Genomic DNA, 23,114 nt, shown 5'->3' on the forward strand with positions numbered 1-23,114 from the left:
AGTTGTAGATTATTCCTCTTCTTAATATTTTTTACTTTTAATTTACTTTTAAATTTAATTTATTTACTTTTTTAAGTGTAATCTGTATTCCCAATTTTGTGACCCTGAGATCAAGGTCACATGCTCTACCAACTGAGCTAGCCAGGTGCCCTGATTATTCCTCTTTTGATTCCCCTCTTCTGTGGGAGAAGATTTCTATTATCAGTTTATTTATCCATCCACCCACTCATCCATCCATTTGTCCATCTATCCAGCAAGTATTTCGTGAGCACTTGCAGTGCACCAGGAACACTGACCCCCCACTTTAAAAAAAGATTGTATTTTATTCATGAGAGACACACATAGAGAGATGGAAACATAGGCAGAGGGAGAAGCAGGCTCCCTGTGGGGAATCTGATGCAGGACTGGAGGATCACGCCGTGAGCCGAAGGCAGAGAGACACTCAACCACTGAGCCACCCCGCTGTCCCATCACTGACCACTTTCTTCCTAGATTATCGCCCTTGGCATATGTGTTTTATCTGGTCTAACATGTCATCTCAGGTAGGATCCCCCATGTGATCCAGCCTGGCATCTCCCACAGTGCTTTGCAAAGTGTTGGTGCTCCTGCTGAATGTCAGTAGAATGAAAGCTACTGAATGCTGACAAAAGTTTTAACCCACATTCCAATTTGTATTTGAAACCTGTGAGAATATTTTTTGAAACAATGCTACTCTGATTTCACAATAGCCACCTTATTTTTTTAAATTACCCATAACCCTGCCACTTTTTTGGGAGATAAAGCAAGATATGACAGTTTCCTTTTTGGTCAGTCTGACCTTTGTCCTCAGACACCTCAGTCTGGCCTTTGTCCTCAGATTATTGGTGACTACCAATAATCTGTTGCCTTTCCTTCCAGACTTTTAAAAGCATGCTTATGCAAATTCACATACAGATACGACTACAAGTATATTTATTATGTTTAAATTAGCATTAAGAGGTTGTATGAAACATGGAGAACAAATTAAAAATTTACAGAGTAAATAAATGATGATATCTAACTTAAGTGATACTACTATAGTTCTTTGTAACTCCAAAACAGTTTTGAGTGCTCTGTACTTATTTTACTTCCCAGCCCTGTAGTGTAGGCTCAGATGATGACAGCAGGCTCCTGGTCACACAGGTAGTGGTGGGGCTAGAACTTGAACCCAGATCTTCAGCCTCCTATTTCACTGCTGTTTCTACTATGCAAAATTTCTCTCCTGAGGACTCTTTTGGGGATGATTATTTGCACACTAAAATTATTCTTTGCTTGACTTCAGAGTACCAGTGTAGAATTCTTTTGAAATGCTTAAATGTTTTATTATATTGAAAACAAACAATAGCTAATGTTTATCAAGCGCTTACCATATGCCAGAAACTGTTCTGAGCACTTTACTCGTGTTTGCTCGTTTGGCACCCCCGTGAGCCTATCACATGAGCAGTACTGTCAACCTTCTTTCGATCCAGAAACCGAGGTTCAGAAAGGTAAATAACTGGTCTGGGAATGGGCAGCTGGTGTGTTCCACACTGGGTTCTGAACCTGTATTTTTCTGCCTTTTTCTGCCTCCACGGTCTGTACTCTCAGCTGCTATATTTTGTAGCAGCCTATATAGGGTGTACTTACATGTAATTTTAAATAAGTAACTCATGTGAAATGAAACAAGGTGCAAACTTGACCTGAGTTCTACTTTAAAGGTATTTGCAACATGAAAGAAGAAAGAGAGGTCTAATGTGGGGTAAGATATTTAGATAAATGCTAAAATCAGAGGCAAACAGCAAGAAAGAGAGGAATAGGAACCCAGGGACATAAAGCTCGCTGCTTGGTTGACAGAGAAGGAGGGAAACTAGGTGAGAGAGGCAGGCAGCAGTCTGTGGGCTCTGGGACCCAGCCCGGGGCTCATTTTTTCTAGATAACTGCAGCCACTGCTGCCCATCCTCAGGCTGAGTACTGAGACTCAGGAGCACCTGGTCTCCCAGAGGGTAGTCCTGTGTGAGCAGGGGCTGTGGGTGGAAGGGAAGGAGGAGCTCTCAGCATGAGCACAGCCCTGATTGCTGACAGCCCAGAAGCTGGCAGGAGGGCAGTGGAGAGCCAAGGGTGAGAAGGATGGGACCGGAGAGAAGGGTGTCCCTAGGCCAGCCCATGTTCCCATCTGCCTGGGCTGAGCTGGAGAAGGCCGTGTGGGGTCCTGATGACAGGGGGTAGGACACTGCCTCCCTTCTGTTCCTCGAGAAGTCCCGCAGTTAGACCATGTGCCAGAGTGAGTACCAGTCTGTGCACATGGTGAAGGGCGCAGGGGTACTTCTTGAGACTTAGATGACATGTGAGGAGGAAGCGTGGGCAGAGATGCCTGGAGAGTGGAGGCAAGATCATGGTGTGGGCGGAGGAAAACCCCCTTTGCCCTTGGGTGGTGGCCCCACGATAAACGGGATCTGACTCACCAGGGAAGGCGGAGAAACTGGGATGGGTTTATACATCAACCTCCCTCACTTCCTTTGGAGTCACTTGGTTGTTTTCAAATTCTCCACCCGTTGTCGGCTCCCGCCTCCCGTCATCATATCCAGTGTGTATATGTGTGTACATGTGCAACTGGCTCTAGGTAAGGATAAAATTGGCTAACAACAGGAAATTGTGCCTATTTTTGCCCTATGAAAACAGCTTTTCCATATGGTTCAACGTGATAGGGTAAATGGAAATAAGAACCAAGGTAGGAACCCTTCATGAGCTAAGGTGTTGACCATTGTTCTTGTATCTTGTTTCAGTCAGAGGCTTTATTCCGAGACAAGTGCATTGCTGTACCTAGTGCAACAGGTACCTTATGTACCTAAGTTCATATAGTAGTTGGCTAAAAGATGGATAAAATTTAGGCACAGAGCGACGCCTGGGTGGCTCAGGGGTTGAGCATCTGCCTTTGGCTCAGGGTGTGATCCTGAGATCCTGGATCAAGTCCCATATTGGGCTTTGGGCTCTCTGCGTGGAGCCTACTTCTTTCTCTGCCTATGTCTCTGCCTCTCTATCTATCTCTCGTGAATAAATAAATAAAATCTTTAAAAAAAATTAGGTACAGACATGCCCTGGGATTGGGTGGTAACTTTGCTTCAAGTTCTCTCAGCTGTCCACAAAACCTGGTCTAATGACTTCTACTGTTTGTCTACCTACCCTCTTACCCCATGGGTCGGATGGGCTAGCTTTCAGGTGGTGACAATGACAGAGGACTCACTCAAGCTCAGGGAACAATTTCAGCAAAGGGTCTGTAGGAGCAGGACTGCCTTTCAGGATGCCTGGAGGTCTGCCCCAGTTTTTTTCTTGTCGCTCCTGCTGGATATGCCTGCTTTTTTGATACCCCAAACACAGAATATTCGTGGCTTGAATTTTCATTCTCAGTCAAGGGCATTTGCTGGGTCCATGTGGTCACTGTTCAACATGGAACTCCTACAGATGGCTGCCATAGTTTTACGGACCAGCTATGTAATTTATCGTGTTCAACAATTGTTAAGAATTTCAAGACAGCCTCAGCAGACTCTTCTGAATGCAACCTGTGTGGTTACACAGGTTGCATGTCCATGTTGTGGATCCTAGTTGGCCCAAGGGCAGGGGCCAAGGCCACCACCAGGGCCTGGAAGGCCATAAGCTGTGAAGTCTACTTGAGACCATTCAGAATGCCTTTCAGTACCATCTCCTTCTGCTCTTCCACTAATTTCTTTTTTTTAAGATTTTATTTATTTATGAGAGAGACACACACAGACAGAGAGAGACAGAGAGGCAGAGACACAGGCAGAAGGAGAAGCAGGCTCTATGCAGGGAGCCTGATGTGGGACCCAATCCCAGGAATCCAGGATCATGCCCTGAGCCAAAGGCAGGTGCTTGACCACTGAACCACCCAGGAATCCCTCTTCCACTACTTTCTATAGGTGCTCACGGACAGGGCACAGCATGGCAAGGAAGTGGGGAACAAATGTAACTGTGGGTAAAACAGGGCCAGATCAGGACAGGAAACGTTGGAAAACTTCTAGAGCCTAATGGATCACTCTAGGATGATGCCTAAATTCTCCAAAATAATTTAACACAGAGAGCTGGGAAACGTAGCTTAATGAAAGAGTCCGCAGGGCAGACTATGAATATGGTTTGGAGTCACAGGCTGGCACAATTCCTGATTCTGGCTACCTTTTTCTGTAATTGAAGTTCCAACTGCCCTCCTGGTCCATGTGCCCTCACTTGCCCCCCGCCCCCAAAAAGCACAAGTGAGGGCCCCACTAAGTAAGTGAACCCATTGAGAGTGGCTGGACAGAACCTCAGGGGTCAACACAAACCCCGACCCAGCACCTCGGGCAACCAAGATCTGCAGAATCACTTCCAACCAAAAGACCACATTTATTCAGGATGGTCAGTCAGTCCGCTGAAAGCGGCCTGCGATTCACTTTGTCAAAGGAATTGAGCGCCCCCTGCTGGGTAGGTAGCGTTGACATTAAGCTGTCCACTTCCAAGGCACCCAAATCAGAAAATACACCTTTAGCCAATTAACCTCCAATAAAACCCAGAAACAGTACGACTCATGGTGATAACGTTGTAAGTTATAAGAGTTATATATGGGATTGGTAATAAGTGGAATTTTATTGTTTCATGACTCCTGGGTCCCTAACAATTTCTTTTAGATCTTAAAGATCTTATAGATCTTTTCTTATAGAAACAAGGCAAACATTTCAAAGTACTAAGTGTTCCAATAGGATTTCCTACCCATTTCAGAGAGAAGTGGTCACAGAAGAGATCTCACAGGGGTGGCCGCATGGTCCAGGGAGAGGACATGGGTTTGGAGATTAACCAGCCTTGGTTGCAATCCATCTACTACTGGAGTGGTTTCAACTTGGAACAGGTTGTTCAATTTTGAGTTACCATCTCGTGATCACGAGGCCAATGTCCACCTTCAAAAGTGGTTGTGAGGGCTAGAGATCCCGTGCCTGAAGCACTCAGAATCGCTCAGTTAACTGCGGGTGTCACGGTTACTGTTACTCTCTTATTAAGAAGTGGGTCTAAGTTGGGCTTCAAAGGATGGGCAGCTCATGGATGCAGATCCTACTTTTCTAGGGGGCGGGAGCTGCATCTAGAGTCCTGCATCTGGCTCAGAGCACCTGCCCCTGGGTCACAAGGACAATGCTCATACTGGGCACTCACAATTTCTTTTGAACCCCACAACCACGATCAGGGTGCTGGCTTCCTGAAATACACCTCTCACTGGGCCCATCTGGATAATTCTCCCTCTAAGAGATATTCCTGGTCCCTCTTAGTCCACCTCTGTCTGGCGAGCTCAAGCCACCTTCATCTCTCTTGAGCCACTGCAAAAGCTTTTCTGCCGTTCCACTGTTCTTAGCTGCTCAAACCTAGAGTAACTTCTATGTGATAAAATAAGATCTCCCCTGGCTTACCTGCCCGCCTTGCTTGTAATGCCAGTCTCACCTCTTGGCTTTATGCAATTCGCTCTCCCTGCCATTGACCCTCATCCCCCAAATTCCTCTCCTGGCTACTCCTTCAGGAGCTAGCTTCTCGCCTTCAGGGGTTAGCTCATAAACTCAAACTGGGTAAGAGAAATAGCAAACTTTGTTTTCTGCAAAGCTGCAAAGCAAATGAATTTTTTTTTTTGGCTCCCCTCCGCTGTGCTGCAGCAGAAATTAAATCTGTGGTCACGGGGGGGGGGGTTTCCTCCTTTTAGGGTCTCACAAGCCTTGGGATGTTCATGAATGACCTTAAAGGTGGGTGAGGACCTCTCACCCAGCTAATTCCTCAGCTTATCTGGGTCACTGCTGCTGTCCTCATGGCCAACTCTGAGGGGCTCCGGAAGGGGGTGGCTCCAATGCTTGGGGGGGTCTTTGCCTAGCTTGGAAGACACTCCAAAACCATGAGCCTCTGAAGTTCATCTCACTGGGTACCACCAGTGACTGGGGCGCAGCTTTCCACTACTCTCAAGAGGCTCCTCCTCTCCTTCCCTCCCCTGCTTCCCAAACAAGGGGTAGGGTTGTTTTTGAACTCATCTATTCCCTGTTGGGAACAAGCAGCACAAAGGATCCAACCACTTGCTTGGGAGTAGGAAAAACTCATAAACAAAATAAATATTTGAAGTCATGTGCTATAAAGGCTACCAGTTACAAGGTCTTGTCTCAATTATCGAATCTAAGTCAGGCCTCCCAGTCCCGCTCTCCATACCCTGTGGTATAGGGGCCCCACTGTTGGGGCCCCCATCTGGTCTGTCTGTGCACCCATGCCTTGACTGCCTGCTCTGTGTCCACAATCAAGAGCTCATGGCCACACTGTCTTCTAGAGTCCTCCTCCCTGGACAATGCCTGGGTCTGCCCTCCCTGGAGGATGGTGGGAGGACTATGCAATGCACTGAATACAAATGGCCTGGCCACTTGCCTCAAGGTGGGAAAACTCTTGAGGACATCACATTCCATAGCACCTGTGGAACCTGGCTGAGCTAGACTTGAACTTGATGCCATCTTTGCTCACTTTCTTCCTCTGCTCTATCCTGTTTCCCTCACAGGCTCCTCCTGAGACCACAACCTTGACAAACCCCTTACACAAGAAACTCCACCTCGGGCTTTGCTTCTAGGTACCCAACCTAAGTGATAGCCTATTATTTCCCTTCCTAGCACATGTCACAACTTAAAATCATGTATTTGTGTAACCATTGGCTTGATTCTTGCTCTCCCACTAAACATAGACAGAAGCTGTATTTTTGTTCACTTGTCATATTCCCAGCCCCAAATGAGGTGCCCTTTACAGACAGCAATGCGCGGGTTTGCACAGCCTCTCAAACCTCACTCCGCACTTTCCTCTTTGGGTGCTGTGGCACATTTGCTTGAAAACCCACCCTACAACAGCCACCTAGCAACTCTTGTGGCCACCAGCATCCAGCCAGTCCTACATAGGCAGATTCTAAAGCTGCGGTGGACAACGTGGCCCATGTTTGGTCACCTAATTCCTGACACAGTGCACTGTGGTTTTGGCACCTATCATAGGTCAGACTTGGCATGGGGGGGGGGACAGTTTTAGATGAAGGTAGAAGCCAAGCAGATAAGTCAATAGCTCTCTATTTTACAGGCATTATACTCTGATTCAATGGAAATCTAGACAACTTTCACATTTTACTAGTCTATGTTCCTGAGAAAGGCTGGATTTATATGAACATCCCCTGGATTTCTAGATGTCAGTGTCTTAGCTATTACATACTTCAAGTAAAGTTGTAGTAAAAACCATCATTTAATTAGAATGTATTGGAACCATGGCATTCTAAGTACTTTCATTTTTTGAAAAGCTTTGTTTTCTTAGTACACATCTTTTCTGAACATCGTAATTTTTTTTTGAAGATTTAAAAAATTTTACTCATGAGAGACACAGAGACACAGAGAGGCAGAGACACAGGCAGAGGGAGAAGCAGACCCCATGAAGGGAGCCCGATGTGGGACTCGATCCCGGGTCTCCAGGATCACACCCTGGGCCGAAGGCGGTGCTAAATCACTGAGCCACCCAGGTTGCCTGTAATTCTCTTTTCTATAGGGTTTTCGTTATTAAGGGACTGGTGAAGGACTTCTAGGCAAGACACTGATCCATAGGGAGATTAGCCTGGATGTGTCTGGACTACAGGACAGTTGCTACAACCCGGTGTCTGATTGAAATCCTAAAATTAGTTTATTTGTGATATACTAATTCCTAAGAGCTAGGTAAACAAAAAGACCCCCCCCCAAAAAGAAGAGGGGCACCTGGGTAGCTCAGTTGGTTGAACGTCTGCCTTTGGCTCAGGTTGTGATCCCAGAGTTCTAGGACTGAGCCCTGCATTGGAAGGAGTCTGCTTCTCCCTCTCCCTCTGCCCCTCCTCCTGCTCATGCACGTTCTTTCTCTCTCAAATAAGTAATTTTTTTTTTTCAAGGAGAGACTTTAATTGTGCAGTGTTTCTAGTTTTTGAATGAGGGACACAGAAATATAAGTCAGGGTCTTTTCCAGCAGTTCACAACCCAGGTAAGAAAGTAAGAGACACCACTTAACAGAGGCAAAGAATTCCAGAAGACAAATGTCCATGGATGTGTTTTTCAAAAAATTTTTAAAAGATTAATTTGCTCGAGAGAGAGAGAGAGAGGGAGAGTGAGTGGGGGAGGGGAGAGGGCAGAGCAAGAGCATCTTAAGCAAACTCCCCACTAAGCATGGAGCCCGATGTGACGCTGGATCCCAGGACCCTGAGATCATGACCTGAGCTCAAATCAAGAGAGCTTAACCTCTCTGAGGAGCACTCTGAGCTGCAGTGTATAGTGCCTGCAGGTAGGATGGATATTTGGATAACCCACCCACTGACTGCTGGGATTCTTAAGATTCCCTGTAGCATTTTCAAACTTTGGATAAATTCATAGTTTAAAGGTTATCTACCTGCAGGCACTATACACCACAGCTCAGAGTGCTCCTCAGAGGGAGGCAGGTGAGAAATTAATACTCTCCTCACACCTGGCTTCTCTGTCTTTGCCCGCTTTGTTCATTTGTTTCATGGGACATGTGTTAAAAGTAGTTGGGACACGTTAAACTCTGATAGTACAGAAAAATCAGAGTTAAGAGGTATATGTTGAACCAGTCACATTCAAACACAGATGTCAGTGTTTGACAGTGTTTGTTTGAGCCTTTTGGCTCAAAGGGCCAAACATTCTGCATTCCTGAAAAATCCCAATTAGTTTCTCATTCTGGTATTTTCACATTGCACTTTGCTGCCACAAAAACTAGGTGTACATTGTTGAGTGTAGATCTATCACTTCAAGATCTGAATTAGGAGACTGAAAGAAAACATTTTGTATCTGTATATTTTTCAAAAATCTGTACAGGCAAAAGGAGCCAGGTTTTAGTTTCCTATAGGGGGAACATTCTCATGGAGATACTGTAAGGCCAAGTCAGTCCACTTCATTTCTTGTTCTTTAACAGATTCTGTGGTGCCACCGTTGTCCTGTTCAGGTTCAGGAAGCTCATTCTGCAAAGGTACAATGCACATTCAGAATGCTGGTACACTCTGCATTGACAACACGCTTAAAACCAAGAGTACTTAGAATTCAAACCTGTGAGTTTGTAGAAACAGGCAGCATAATTGATACCAATATATCCTAAAGAAAGAACTAGGAGCAAGGGATGTGAGGCAATCTTATAAGTATTACTCAGACGTGCCCTGGTCTATCTCCGGTAGGGAATGATAGCATGATGATACTGGCACTTGTGCAAGAGGCAGTCTGGCAGAAGGACGAGAGCACAGGCTTTTGGAAGCCACTGGGATCCAAGCCCACAATACCTCCATTTGCTGGGTTACTTGGGCAAGGTATTTAATCCCTCGGACCCTTGTTTCCTGTTTGGCAGTGAGAGGAAAAAGCCATCACCTCATAGGACTGCCATGAAACTAAACGAGGTAATTGAGATCAAGTGCTCGCCACTGTGGGTGGCCATCCGATGCTCAAGGAAAAGCTGATGTTATTACTAGTGGCTAGGATCACTGAAAAGGCCCAATACCGAATCCTTTTTTGGGAAGCTGCTTTAATTTAATACATTTGCTGGAATATTCCTTAAGCACAAGAAATGTATTTAAAAAAAACCTTCCCCGTACCCAACATGCCCGAATTATTATGGAGGTGAGTGGAGAGCACTGAAAATACAACATAACAGGTGAGACGCACCCCCCCCCCCCCGCCCCCAAGTGATGGAGCACAGCAACATAAACCCTGGTAAATGACCCTTTCATACCCTGACAGCAATTGTCACAGAATGGTAAGCCATGGACCACTTAGTATGGAATCTGACGTTTAGTGTTTTTTTTCAGCTTGTAATTTAATTTACATATAACATTGTGTGAGATTAAGGTGTACGACTTGATGATTTGACATATATATATATATTGACTATATATATATATATATATATATATATACACTGTGAAATGATTATCAGGATAAGGCTAGTTAACACACCCATCGCCTCATATAATTAACCATGTTTTTACATGTGTGATGAGAACTTTCGGTAGTTTCCTTGTATTTTAAATTTATTACTACCAGGTTTCTGCTTTGTAGCAGAGTTTAATGATACCAATATATTTCTTTTCAATTATTTGACTTTACACTTTTTTTTGAGGGGCAGCAAACTCAGTATTGAGACTTTCAATTTCCCACTGACTCCAATGTGCAGTATATACGTTTTTCTCCATTTAAATTATGTTCAATATATATAAAATGATTCACTTATAATATGTATACATATACCTGAACCATATACATTGTTTTCCAAACATAATACTGAGATTCAAACATATCTGTACAAATTGCAAAGAGCTATCATTTACTGTAAAGCAATCATACATTCAAACTTAAAGAGAAAGTTCGGTTCCAATAATTATTTATAGCTCACAAAGCACAAACAAGTCCTTAGTGCTGAATTATTTCATTCACAGGCAAGCAACTTTACTTAATTTATCGTATCCATGGTATGTGTTGTTTTAAAAATATTGAGAGAGAGGGAGAGAGAGAGAGCGCACGAGTGCACATGTGCACAGACTGAGCACACTGAGCCTGGAGCCCCACATGGGGCTCGATCCCAGGACCCTGAGATCATGACCTGAGCCAAAACCAAGAGTTGTACACTCAACCAACTGAGCCACCCAGGTACTCCACTGTGGTGTATGCTATAAAATAATACCTCTCATTTGGCCACTACTGTCTCTTATGCTAAATGCCAAAATGAAAAATATGTGTATGTGCTTAGAAACCAACACAAAGTATCATAAACACAACAATCAATTATGGTATCCTGCAAAATGGCCTCAATTCTTGGCAGCTACTCCTATGAAAAAGCCTATTTCCTCCTATTTCCCCAATTTCAGGTTGGGACTGGCCAAGTGACTTGCTTTGGCTAAAAGAGAGCAACGACAATGTCCATGGACCCATTCTTGGCTAAGCTCCATGAAACCCTGAGATGGCCATGTGCGGTGTAGGCTAGACTAATGGGTAATGAGACTTAGGCCTAATCACCTCATCATCCCAGCTGACCTGAAATCTACCAGACATGTGAAAAGTCTCCCCATCCCCCAGGTGGCCTGCTGACTGCACAACACCAGCAAGTCCAGGAGGGATCAGCTAAGCTGGCAAAGGCTGGAAGACCCTCTCAGTTGAGACATAAAATCACGAGATAAACAGCTGTTGTTTTAAGTCACTGTTTTTTTTTTTGGGGGGGGGCGGTTTGTTAGGCAGCAAGAAAAGCTAACCAGTACACACTGCCTTAGAATCACAAGGTAGAGGAAAAGACACAGAATAGCAAGATGGCCAGACTACAGCATGGATATTATTCCCTTCCACAGTAGTGGTCCCCAAATCCTGCCATAAGCCTGTCCAGAATTCAGCAGTTCCCCTCCACTAGTATGCTTTTGTTCAGGCCCTGCTCCCCTGCCTATACCACTGTAATCGCTTCCTACCTGGCCCCTCTGCCCTGTCACTTGCCCTTTTCTCCATGGTACACATTCTCTAACAGTGTTTCTGAACAGATGTTCTAAAACTCAAATTTCGGCATAGCAGATTTCTATTTTGAAAACCACTCATTCCTAGTTATCCTCAGAATGAAGTCTAAGCATGGCATCAAATATTCCTCTCAAAATCTGGTCCAAGCCCATCTTTTCTGCCTACCTTGGGTGACAAATACATTCTCTATCCACAATGAATGTCTCAGCGTCTCCCAAAGCCTTTCAGAACTCTGAGCCTTTGTACACCTGTCCCCTCTGTTGGAGTGCCCTCGTCCACCTCCACTAAATTTCTGTGCTCCCTTATGATCAGCCTAATTATTACATTCTCTCTGAAGCCTTTCCTGATGCCCAACAGGCAATCAGCCACCTCCTTTCCTATGTAGCTATTCACAACCCCACTTATAACATTTATTATTATAATTACTTATTTATATGTGCTGCCTCTCTAGACCCCCAGGAACAGGAACTGTATCTTATGTTCACATAGTCTTATGGCACACAGTAGGCTTCAAAGAAATGCCTGTAAAATGAAAAAAGTTTATAAGACAGGATCTGGAGCCTTCACACAGACCTAGGTGTGAAGTTCAACTATCAGCTATCAGGCTTTGCACACACTGCCCTACAGTTTCTTGCTGTAAAATGGGGATAACATCACACATCACCCAAACACCCATGCAAGGGTGTTTCAAGGGTCAGAGATAATGTATGTCAAATTTTAACCTCAGTCCACATCATAAAACTAGTATTAAGTGGCAGCTAGAATTCTCATTGCATACTCTTTTGATGATTTTTCTAAACTTGAACTAAGCTGTGAATTATTATCTGATATGTGTATTATTTGTTGAACAGATTATCATCTCTTAGCCTTTTTTTTTTGATTTTTATTTATTTATGATAGTCACACACACACACACAGAGAGAGAGAGAGAGGCAGAGACACAGGCAGAGGGAGAAGCAGGCTCCATGCACCGGGAGCCCGACGTGGGATGCGATCCCGGGTCTCCAGGATCGCGCCCTGAGCCAAAGGCAGGCGCCAAACCGCTGTGCCACCCAGGGATCCCTCATCTCTTAGCCTTAAATGAAAACGTGGGTGGTTGGAATTTTACTTCTCAGTAAATAGCAGCAGCAGTCTACTTGGAAGCTACGTTTTATTAACAGCTCTTCTCAGGGCACTCGGCATGATCTGATGAAAAACAGTCCATGGAGCCTATTCTCCTTGTTGTTAGGCCTTTATGACATAAATAGGAATTTAAATAAGCATTTACAAACGTACAACTTTTAGATCCTTTATTACAGGAGGTTCAACAAACTCCTTGCAGGAGAGTTCTCCAGAGATCAGGAAAGAAGAGAGTATCCTAGGACCCTTTTGGTCTAAATGCAAAAGAAAAGCCAGGTGTCCTCCAAACATTTTCCAGGGAAACTAGGATAGGTGTGTTTCAAGAATATGTCTCTAAAAATACCAAAAGATCAACCACAGACAGGCAAGTAAGAAATACAGTGTAAATGCCATTACTTCTTGTTCCTCTCCATCTTTTGTACATTAAACTCTCATCATCTGGTTTACTAGCTTTGCTGTGGTGGACAGAACATGGCGCAGAAGTCTTGGGTCCAGTCCTGATGTGACCCCTAACTGACTCATCATATCAGCTCTTTGGATCATATTTCTCTTCAAATAAAAATTCAAGTTACCTCCAATCTTCCCGAGTTAGAGGACTACATGGCTTTGATTTCTGTGCCCTACGAGTTTATTTGTCCATTGACATCCTTCTACTAGGGCTCACCAGATCATACCTCTAACCCACCATCCTTGGCACAAATTATAGCCTACCAGTGGTATTGCAACATCCTCATATGGCAGCTTGTCTTCTCGCCAAGCATCGTCAATCAAATCCAAGATCCTTCCATCTCTCTGTACCTCACTGTCCATTCTCCTGCAGCTTTGATCTTGTCAGATCTGTAAGCCAAAGAGATTATTTCTTAAACATGACGACTCAGGAGGTGATGTAATCTACCATTAGGATTCCCCAGGCCTTTTAGCCTGGATGTGTCTTTTGGTGTAACATGACCCTGGGAAATGGGAGACTCCTCTTCTCATCAATAGGATCACAGCCTCTCCCTACTGCCTATCCCCTCTCCTCTCATGGACGCTTTATAACATATACATGTATATATATACATACATGTATATATATGTATGTATACGTGTGTATGTATATATATATATGGCCCCATTGACAGATCAGTGTCATAGTGTGACAGATGCCTTGTGTGCAAGGCCAGTGTACCTAGAATGTAGCTTTTCTCTCCTAATTTGCATATTCACCTTTCCCTGTTCAGGATGCCTTTCCCTGGTTCACAACCAAGTGTTCTCTGTCCCCTTTAGCCTTCTCTTGCACAATTTTTTACAAGTCTCCACCTGCTTTGGCTCTAGTATTAGCATTCTTAGGCACAGGAGCTAAATGAATGTACCAAGACAGTGAAATGGGCTACGCAAAGTGACCAACTACAGAGCTGACAAAAATCCTCAGCTGTATTTGTAAAAGAAACTGCCTCCTTTTTAAAAATAGTGCCCCCCCTCCATAAAATAAAATAGTGCCCAACACGAGTCCTGAAAGGAGCATCTCTAGGTGAACCATAGTTGAGGGATTCCTTGCTTCCTATTTCCGCTTCCCTTTGGGGTCCCTTCCTCTGATTTTTAATGTTGTATTCCTTTCGATGCCTGGACCAAGGGGTCAAGATGTTACTTAGCTACTTGGCCATGGCTGATTCTCCCATTTTTTTTTTCCCTCCTAAACAGCAGCAGCCAGCATGGGTATGTCTGGATTCCCTGTTTCCTACTTTGGGTTCTGCTGCTTCATCATGAGTGAAGCACAGTACTAGGGGCATTCCCACCCAGCCACAAAGCAGCCATCCTGATGGTTTGGAACCTAATGGCACCAAAGACACTCCCAGGCACTCCTGGTTTCTGAGGCTACAAAACATTCATAAAAGGAACAATCTTTAAGGGTGGATTCTGACTCCTTCATATGGGCTGTGCTTGGCCCCAAAAATATGACTGCATGATGGCCCTAATGCCTGGGTCATTAACTACACAGTTTGGGGTGGGATAAGTGTTTTTACCCCCATGGGAAAGAGCCAGGCGAAACTGAAGCAGAAGGTACCCAGCTATTTTCGGTCACCAGTGAAATAGCTGAGGCCTTGGTGTTTCGGTCAAGAATTAATCCAGTACTACCGAGTGAATAACTCAAGGCCAGTAAAAGGATATTGCTTTTAGGAAATCTCCACACAGTTCCTGTTATATTTTTGGAATCCCTGTCCTACACGAACCTGTTTTCCTGCTGCCATTTCTTTGTCCCCTGGGATATCCTCCTCCTTTTTCTTGTTGATCGGAACTAGCTAATTTCCCCCAGTCACGTAGAGATTCCACCTTCTTGTAAAGTTCTTTCAAATCACTCCAGCTTCAGCATGCGTTCTGCTTTTGAACGTTTCCTTCTGGTCTTTATGATCCACCTAACGAGCTGGGTCGTCTCTGTAACAGATTCTATCAGTGTCTACAACGACTGTGTGTCCATCCTGCAGCAAGGATCCAGTACATCCTTTCCAAATTTGGCCTCCAGCTTTCTTCACTGTCCCTCTTCCAAATACCACTAACCCTGCTATACTTCCCCGGCTTTGCACTTAAAAGCCTCCCCACCCCACCACCACCCTCCCCCAATCACCAACGCCTACTCTTCCTTCCAAACTCAACACTGGTGTCAGCTCACCGGGTCAACAACTCATTTCCAGAGTCAGGCACTAAGGTGCCTTCACTGAATCTTCAGGGGCTGAAGAATGGAAACGATCAAGACCCCAAAGATTCAGATGCAGTGAAACGCCGGGACACCTGCACCCCGATGTTTCTAGCAGCCATGTCCACAATAGCCAAACTGTGGAAGGAGCCTCGGTGTCCATCGAAAGATGAATGGATAAAGAAGATGTGGTTTATGTATACAATGGAATATTCCTCAGCCATTAGAAACGACAAATACCCACCATTTGCTTCAACGTGGATGGAACTGGAGGGTATTATGCTGAGTGAAGTAAGTCAATCGGAGAAGGACAAACAGTGTATGTTCTCACTCATTTGGGAAATATGAATAATAGTGAAAGGGAATATAAGGGAAGGGAGAAGAAATGTGTAGGAGATATCAGAAAGGGACACAGAACATAAAGACTTCTAACTCTGGGAAATGAACTAGGGGTGGTGGAAGGGGAGGAGGGCGGGGGTGGGGGTGACTGGGTGACGGGCACTGAGGGGGGCACTTGGCGGGATGAGCACTGGGTGCTATGTTATGCTATATGTTGGCAAATTGAACTCCAATTAAAAAAAAAAAAAGACACGGCCACTGTCCCGAGCACGTGCCACACTCGACAGAATGAGACACTACTACCCTCCTTAACGAACCTTCTCTTACACACGTGACAGCCCGGGGCCTACGGGGCTCCGCACAATCTGTTTCCAGCCAACCCCCCGTCAGTCTACAAGACTCGGCTCCCGGGTCATCTCCCGCAGGAGGTCGGTTCCTAGACCCAGGCGGGGCGCGGTCCTCGTCCCTCCTGGGGTCCCTTAGTTCCCTGGACACAGCGAGTGGTCCCAACGCGGAGCTCGTCACACTTTCCCAGACCCGTGGTGCGTGTGTCCCCCGGAGCCGGGGCGCGTGTCATCCCGTTTCTGTGCTTTGCAGATCCGCAAGCAGGCGGCTAACGCGAACTAAGCGGGCCCGCCTTCCCCCGCGCTAGAAATGACCCTCGCGGGCCACCACCAGCCGTCCGCAAGCAGGGGGCCGCCCCGGTCCCCACTTCCGGCTGGAGATACCAAGTGTGGAAGCGGGGGAGGTCCGGAGCCGCCGCGCAAGTGCCTTTCCACCCTCCAGGGCGAGCGGTGGGGACAGTGGTTGCGAAGATGAAGTGAAGACATCGGCCTCCACTGACGGGAGCGGGGGGAGGCGACGCTGAGGAACCAACGCGTCCTCGTCCCTCCAAAACCGGGACTAGGGGCGCGGGAAAGCCTTACCCGCACCGGACGCAGCGCCGCACCCGCCTCCACCGGAACTTCCACCACCCACCCCGCTCCTCTGAGGATCACGTGACCCGCGCGTTCCTGCGCTCTGATCCCCGGATGTGGGTGAGCCCATTTGCATGCGCGGAGGGGCGTCCTGGGAGGACGCTGCTTCAAGGAAGAAGTGAGGGGGCAGTGGGCGGAACGAACGTGCGGACGACGGAGGCAGGACGTGGGGTCGGCGGTGACGCGCGTGCGCGCCCCCGGCCGGAGGTAACGGCGGGAAGGCTCGGGGGCGCGCGCGCGTGCGCAGCGGCCCAGTAACCGCATGTGCGCCCGGTGGACGGGCGAGGGGCGGGCGCGTCCTGGTCCGGAGGCGGCCCTGGCTGCCGCGGCGCCGCGGGCCGCCCGGCCGCATGGCCCGGGGCTGGCGTCCGCCGCCGCCCGCTGGCCACCGCGCCCGCCCTCGCCGGCCCGGCTCCGCTGCGGCGCCCCGCCCGTCGGCCTCGCCGCGTGCGCCCCGCGGCCCCGCGAAGGCGGACGTGGCCCTGCGGGGCGCGCCGTCGGGGCCAGCCAGGTGGTGTGCCCCTCCCCCGAGGCCGGGCCGGCGGGAGGGCGGCGGGGGGCGCGAGCTGCCGCCGAGCCCTCGTCTTCCGCGGCGGAGCCAGCTGCGGGCCGCTCTTGCTTTGCCGAGGAGGGACCCCCGGCACAGCCCTCCCGCCTAGGCTGCCAGATCTGCTTAGCTTCCCAGCGTGGGTGCCGCTGGGGCCGCGCCGGCACTGGCGCCGATTCGCCTGGGGGCGGGGCGGGGGGCTCGAGCAGTTTTTATTTTTATTTTTTATTTTAAAAAACAATTTTTTTTTTTAGCTGTTTTTAAAAAGTGAGTCAGTGTTCGTCCAAGAGGTACGGAAATGCAGGAATCGTGAAGGACTGAAGAAGCTGGGAAACCCTGAGTTTGCCGATTGTTTCACATACATCAGGGGCGCGAAAGAAATGATCGAGGGCTTAAAAGGGACAGTTCCTTAGGAGCACTTTAACTTATTTATTTTAAAGATTTTATTTATTTGTTCCTGAGAGACAGGCAGGGACACAAGCCGCGGGAGAAGCAGGCTCCATGCAGGGAGCCCGATGTGGGACTCGATCCCCGGTCCCCAGGATCACGCCCTGGGTCAAAGGCAGGCGCTGAACCGCTGAGCCACCCAGGCACCCAGTGCCTAAGGGGCACTTTAAAATTTTTTTTTTTTTTTTTTAAGATTCTACTTATTTATTCATTCATGGTAGACATAGAGAGAAAGGCAGAGACACAGGCAGAGGGAGAAGCAGGCTCCATGCAGGGAGCCCGACGTGGGACTCGATCCCGGGACTCCAGGATCAGGCCCTGGGCCAAAGGCAGGCGCTGAACTGCTGAGCCACCCAGGGATCCCCCCTTAGGAGCACTTTAATCGTGAAGATACTTGAGGGCCCTAAGTCTAGGGCACATACTGTCTTTCTTAACGTTCCTTAAGAGTAAAAACGAGTCCAAGGTCATTGACTAGTCTTGATTTGTAGATAGAGTAGCCGTATTTGCAGAGTAGTTTTCCTTGAGCCTTTCATCCGATTCCTTAAATTATTTCACACTTAATAATGAAGTATTATAGTGTAGGTACACTACGGTAATACAGAGTTCCCTAACTCTGCATTCCATTTTATTTTATTTTATAGACGCGAGAGGAAGCCCTAGTAAGGACCATCAACTACATGTAACATCCACATGTTCACATTTACACTTACAGCTGTAGCGTAATCATATAATAAACTTCTGTATTTTCTTACTTGAAATGCAGTACCGCCTTTAGTTTGTAATCAGCTTCTTGCCCCTCTGGCTACACCGTTCTCAGTGATCAGTATAGTAGAAGTGAAATTCTCTTGGGTTACAGACTCATAAACATTTAGACATTCACACTGCCCTTCAGTGCATGTAGGTTCAGGTTTTAAAAATTATTTGTAATAAATGTGTATGTTAAGTGTACTGTGCCATATTCCTCCCATTAGAAGGTAGAAGATCTTTGCTTTGTCCTTCCTTTTCTCAGTTAACATGGTAGTGGTGGCCAGCTGTGACAAGATCAGTAAACCACTCTATCAGAGTTCCCTACTTTAAAAAAAAGTCAACTTGATTTGAAATTCATCTGAAGCCAACATGAAATTCATCTGAAGCTAACATGATAGGGATTGCAAGGATTTAATTTATTTTTATGTAAGGGTACCCCCCCCACCTCGCCCCCCCCCCCGCAGCTAAATTTGCTTTTTTGGCTTTACAAAACCATAGTCCTGTCATCACACTTACAAAAATTTATAAAAATTCCATGATGTCGATATTCAGTCTGGGTTTAGATTTCCCCAAGTGTCCCTTAAGTCACTTTTTACAATTAGCTCTTTTGAAGCAAAATCCCGTAGAGATTTACATGTTGCATTGGTTGATACATCGATTAAATCTTTTTAAATAGAGCGGTTCCCTTGTGTCCCTTGTCCCCCTTAATATTCTAGATTTAGCTGATTGCATCTGCATGACATCCTTTTAACATGTACATCTTTTCCCTTTAAACCAGTAGTTAGATCTAGAATTGCACTGTCCACTATAGTAGCCACCAGCCAGCTGTAGCTATTAAATATTATCATGATATAAAACTAAAAATTCAGTTCCCTGGCTTCATTAGCCACATTTCAAGTGCCCAGTGGTCACAAGTGCCTGGTGGCTACCCTTTGAATGGTGCAGAAGTAAAATATTTCAATAATTGCAGAAAGTTCTGTTGAATAGCACTGATCTAGAAGATCAGATTTGACTTTAATTTTGTGTGTGTGTGTGGGGGGGGGGGTCAAGACGATTTTCCAGGTGGTACAGTAGACAATCTATTGCATTATCAGAGAGGTATGAAATGTCAGTTGTCTCTCTTCTGTTAAGATTGAGCGATGTAATAGATTCAAATATTGTTAGCCCAATCCATCCATTGTGAAATTCCCCAGGAGCTTTTCACTTAATGGTGAAACCTTTTTTACAGGTTTATATCGCCTATATTCATTATTGCATTAGGGATTGCAGAATAGTGATTTTCCCACTCCTGCCATTCCTTCAGTATTTATTAGCTGGAAATCTTTTATGAGAAGAACTCTACCCCAGCAGCTATTTGACTGTCATCAGCTATTTGAAATATATTTTGTAGAGGAAAGGCAAGGAAAATGCTTAATTCTTTCCCTCTATTTTCAGACTACAGTAATGAGTTGGTGGCCTAGCAACCTCCAAAGGTAACCATGAGGGTTTTTGCCTTTTTTTTTTTTTTTTAAATCATCATGGAGTTGAATATATTTAAACTGTTTCAACTTATTGCAGTCTTTTTTTTTTTTTTAGTACTCAAATTGTCCTGCCTTTGGTCAGTGGCTTCCCCTTTAAGTTGGTTCCTGTCCACCTTGTTATGATTAGTAGTCTTTGATAATCAGTTTACCTATTTTCTGGTAAAACATGTTCCTCCCTCATTTATACATAATGGCCACCAAAATGCCCTGGCTCTTTAGAGTAGGAACCAGTATTTAGAGACCACAGTCTGGGTGCTACAGGTGCTCTTATTGTTAGGTTGGTCAATGGTTCTAGCATTCACAGTGGCCAGTTAGGAAATATATATAGTTTTAAACAAATATACAGAATTCACACTGATATTTACATTTTATTTTATTTTTTATTTGTTATTTTTAAAGATTTTATTTACTCATGAGAAAGAGAGAGAGAGAGGCAGAGACACAGGCTGAAGGAGAAGTAGGCTCCATACAAGGAATCTGATGTGGGACTTGATCCCGGAACTCCGGCATCACGCCCTGAGCCAAAGGCAGATCTCAACGGCTGAGCCACCCAGGAGCCCCTGATATTTACATTTTAATTTAGGTTTTTATATTTTTGTCTTGCTGAAAATGTTGAAACCCAATGTCATTAACGTAATTACTTTTAGTTATGTTATATATATTGATTTCAAATTAATAATAACAATATGATTCCTGACTAGTGTTTAGGATTTCTTTGCAGTTCTTTTTTTTTTTTTTTTAATCTTTAGTGTTTATCCCACTTGGGATACATACAGTTAAAATTATTGCATTTTAAAGACATATGAAATATTTCATTATATGATTAGTTTGTCACCTTGATAATCTAGTTGATTTGTTTCATTTTGTTTCCAATTTTTCTATACTGCCTTTTTTTTCCCCATTTGGACTTGCTTTTGTATGTAAAACATTGGCATAAAACTAGTAGTATAAAATGCAGATATTCAGACAAGATTAGCTTTCATTCCTTTTTTCTCTACCCTAGTTCCCTTTCATATAGGTATCATATTTCCTAGCTTTGGGCTTATTCTTCCATAAAAATAAATGCATTATCTACTTGCTTTTCCCCCTAGTGACATATGCCTTGTAGATCCCTCCTAAGAAGTATGTTATCCGTTTTTATAGCTTCATAATATTCCATTGATGGATGAATTGTCCCTGTTGATAGGCATTTGTCCTCCTGTTGTATATAGTGCTGCACTGTGTGTCTTTGTTCATATGTGATTTTATATTTTTGCCAGTGTATATTGTGTATACACAATATATTTTGCCAGAGTATATTGTGTATTTTGCCAGAGTATATTGTGAAACTTTTTTGAGTTTGGTTAATCTAAATGTAAAAGAAAGGGTAACTTAGTATATATATTTTTAAAGATTTTATTTATTTATTTATGACCGACACAAAGAGAGAGGCAGAAACATAGGCAGAGGGAGAAGCAGGCTCCTTTGAGGATCCTGATGTGGGACTCGATCCCAGGATCACAACCTGAGCCAAAGGCAGGTGCTCAACCACTGAGCCACCCATGTGTCCCCTAACTTGGTGTATTTGAAGTTTGTATTTCTCTTCTTGTGAGCAAGATAGAGCATCTTTTCATATGTTTTGTTGTGTGTGTTTTAATTTAATTAATTTTTAGTTTTCATTTTGATTCCAGTGTTAATTCCAGTAAACATATAGTGTTATATAGTTTTAGGTGTACAATACAGTGATTCAAGACTTGCATACATTATTCAGTGCTCATCATGACAAGTGCACCCCTTAATCCCTGTGACCTATTTCACCCATTTCCCCATCCACCTCTCCCCTGGTACCATCAATTTATTCTCTATAGGTAGGGATCTCTTTCTTGGTTTGTCTCTCTCTCTTTTTTCCCTTTGCTCATTAATTTTGTTTCTTAAATATATGAGTCAAATCATATGGTATTTGACTTTCCCTGATTGACTTATTTCACTTAGTGTTATAGTCATTATACTCTCTAGCTCCATCCATGTCATTGCAAATGGCAAGATTTCATTCTCTTTTTATAGTTGAATAATATTCCATTACATACCCGCCGATATATACACATACATATATGTATATAAATCCATAATGGGTATAATAATATAATATGTTTTCTTCTTTACATATTCATCAATTGTTGGACACTTGGGCTGCTTCCATATCTTGGCTATTGTAAATAATGCTGATCTTTTTGTATGTTTAAGGTCATTTGCATTTCTTTTTCTGTGAACTACTTGTTCACATCTTCTGCCCATTTTTCTATAGATTACTACCCCCCTCAATTTTTGTTTTATTATTATTTTGTTGAAGATTTACTTATTTCAGAGAGAGCGAGCTTGGGGGAGGAGTGAGGGTGAAGGAGAGAAAAACTCAAGCAGATTCCATGCCAAGTGCAGAGCTGGACATGGGCCTTGATTCAAGACCCATGAGATCATGACCTGAACCAAACAAAACCAAGAGGCAGGCACTTAACTGACTGTACTACCCAGGCAGCCCTCCTCCATCAATTTTCAGGGGCTTTTTAAATATCTGGATAAAACTTTCAAATACTGTTGTTGTCTTTAGACTTTGCTTATGGTATTTTTCCCCTGAAAGTATATTGTAATCTATTCTGATTTCTCAGTCTTCTCCTTATTCTTTTTGGATTTTGAGTCATAGTTTGATCAATGTTTTAGAACTTAATTATTGGGACACCTGGGTGGCTCAGCGGTTGAGCACCTGCCTTCAGCTCAGGGCACGATCCTGGGATCCAGGATCCAGTTCCACATCGGGCTCCTTGCGGGGGAGCCTACTTCTCCCTCTGCCTGTGTCTCTGCCCCTCTCTCTCTGTGTCTCTCATGAATAAATAAATAATCTTAAAAAATTATTATTTTGGAAAATTTCTTTGATACTTTATCTGTGATTTTTCCCCCCTTAAGTAGGAACTTTTCTGGCAATGGTAAATTATATTGATTGTTTATTGGAACAGCCATAGAACTTTGTAATCTTAGTGGTGCCAAGACAGGTAAGGAACAGAGCATCATTATCCTCCTTTATTTTTATTTTTTTAAAGATGTATTTATTTATTCATGATAGACAGAGAGAGAGAGAGAGAGAGAGGGAGAGAGAGAGAGGCAGAGAGGCAGAGACACAGGAGGAGGGAGAAGCAGGCTCCATGCTGGGAGCCCAACGTGGGACTCGATCCCGGGACCCCA

General features: G+C 44.8%; 2 protein-coding genes across 10 annotated transcripts in view; one reads left to right on the forward strand and one right to left on the reverse strand.

Annotated features, from left to right (window-relative positions):
* Positions 1–8,831: 8,831 nt before the first annotated feature.
* Positions 8,832–16,667, reverse strand: ANAPC13 (anaphase promoting complex subunit 13). 3 transcript variants are annotated; one of them, XM_055321124.1, is made up of 3 exons: positions 16,590–16,667; positions 13,365–13,490; positions 8,832–9,013 (listed from the first exon to the last, which is right to left on the reverse strand). In XM_055321124.1, the coding sequence occupies exons 2-3, from the start codon at positions 13,461–13,463 to the stop codon at positions 8,888–8,890; spliced, it is 225 nt and encodes a 74-aa protein (XP_055177099.1). In that variant the 5' UTR covers positions 13,464–13,490; positions 16,590–16,667; the 3' UTR covers positions 8,832–8,887. The 3 variants fall into 3 exon arrangements, with proteins under 3 accessions (XP_055177099.1, XP_055177100.1, XP_055177101.1); XM_055321125.1 differs by lacking the exon at positions 16,590–16,667 and adding an exon at positions 15,981–16,579; XM_055321126.1 differs by lacking the exon at positions 16,590–16,667 and adding an exon at positions 14,864–15,149.
* The window catches only part of CEP63 (centrosomal protein 63), a 64,179-nt gene continuing 57,661 nt past the window's right edge, over positions 16,597–23,114 (forward strand). For 5 of the 7 annotated variants that reach the window (XR_008663911.1, XM_055321123.1, XM_055321118.1 and 2 more), the window contains exon 1: positions 16,688–16,758. Coding sequence is in view for 4 of the 7 variants with exons in the window: in XM_055321123.1 (XP_055177098.1) it covers positions 16,715–16,758 (44 nt within the window). In the remaining 3 variants the exon portion in view is untranslated. Of the gene's footprint in view, positions 16,848–23,114 lie in introns of all 7 variants that reach the window. The other 2 variants (XM_055321119.1, XM_055321120.1) reach the window with 2 other exon arrangements.

The sequence above is a fragment of the Nyctereutes procyonoides genome, unplaced genomic scaffold, assembly GCF_905146905.1.
Source record: "Nyctereutes procyonoides isolate TBG_1078 unplaced genomic scaffold, NYPRO_anot_genome, whole genome shotgun sequence".
Classification (NCBI taxonomy): Eukaryota; Metazoa; Chordata; class Mammalia; order Carnivora; family Canidae; genus Nyctereutes; species Nyctereutes procyonoides.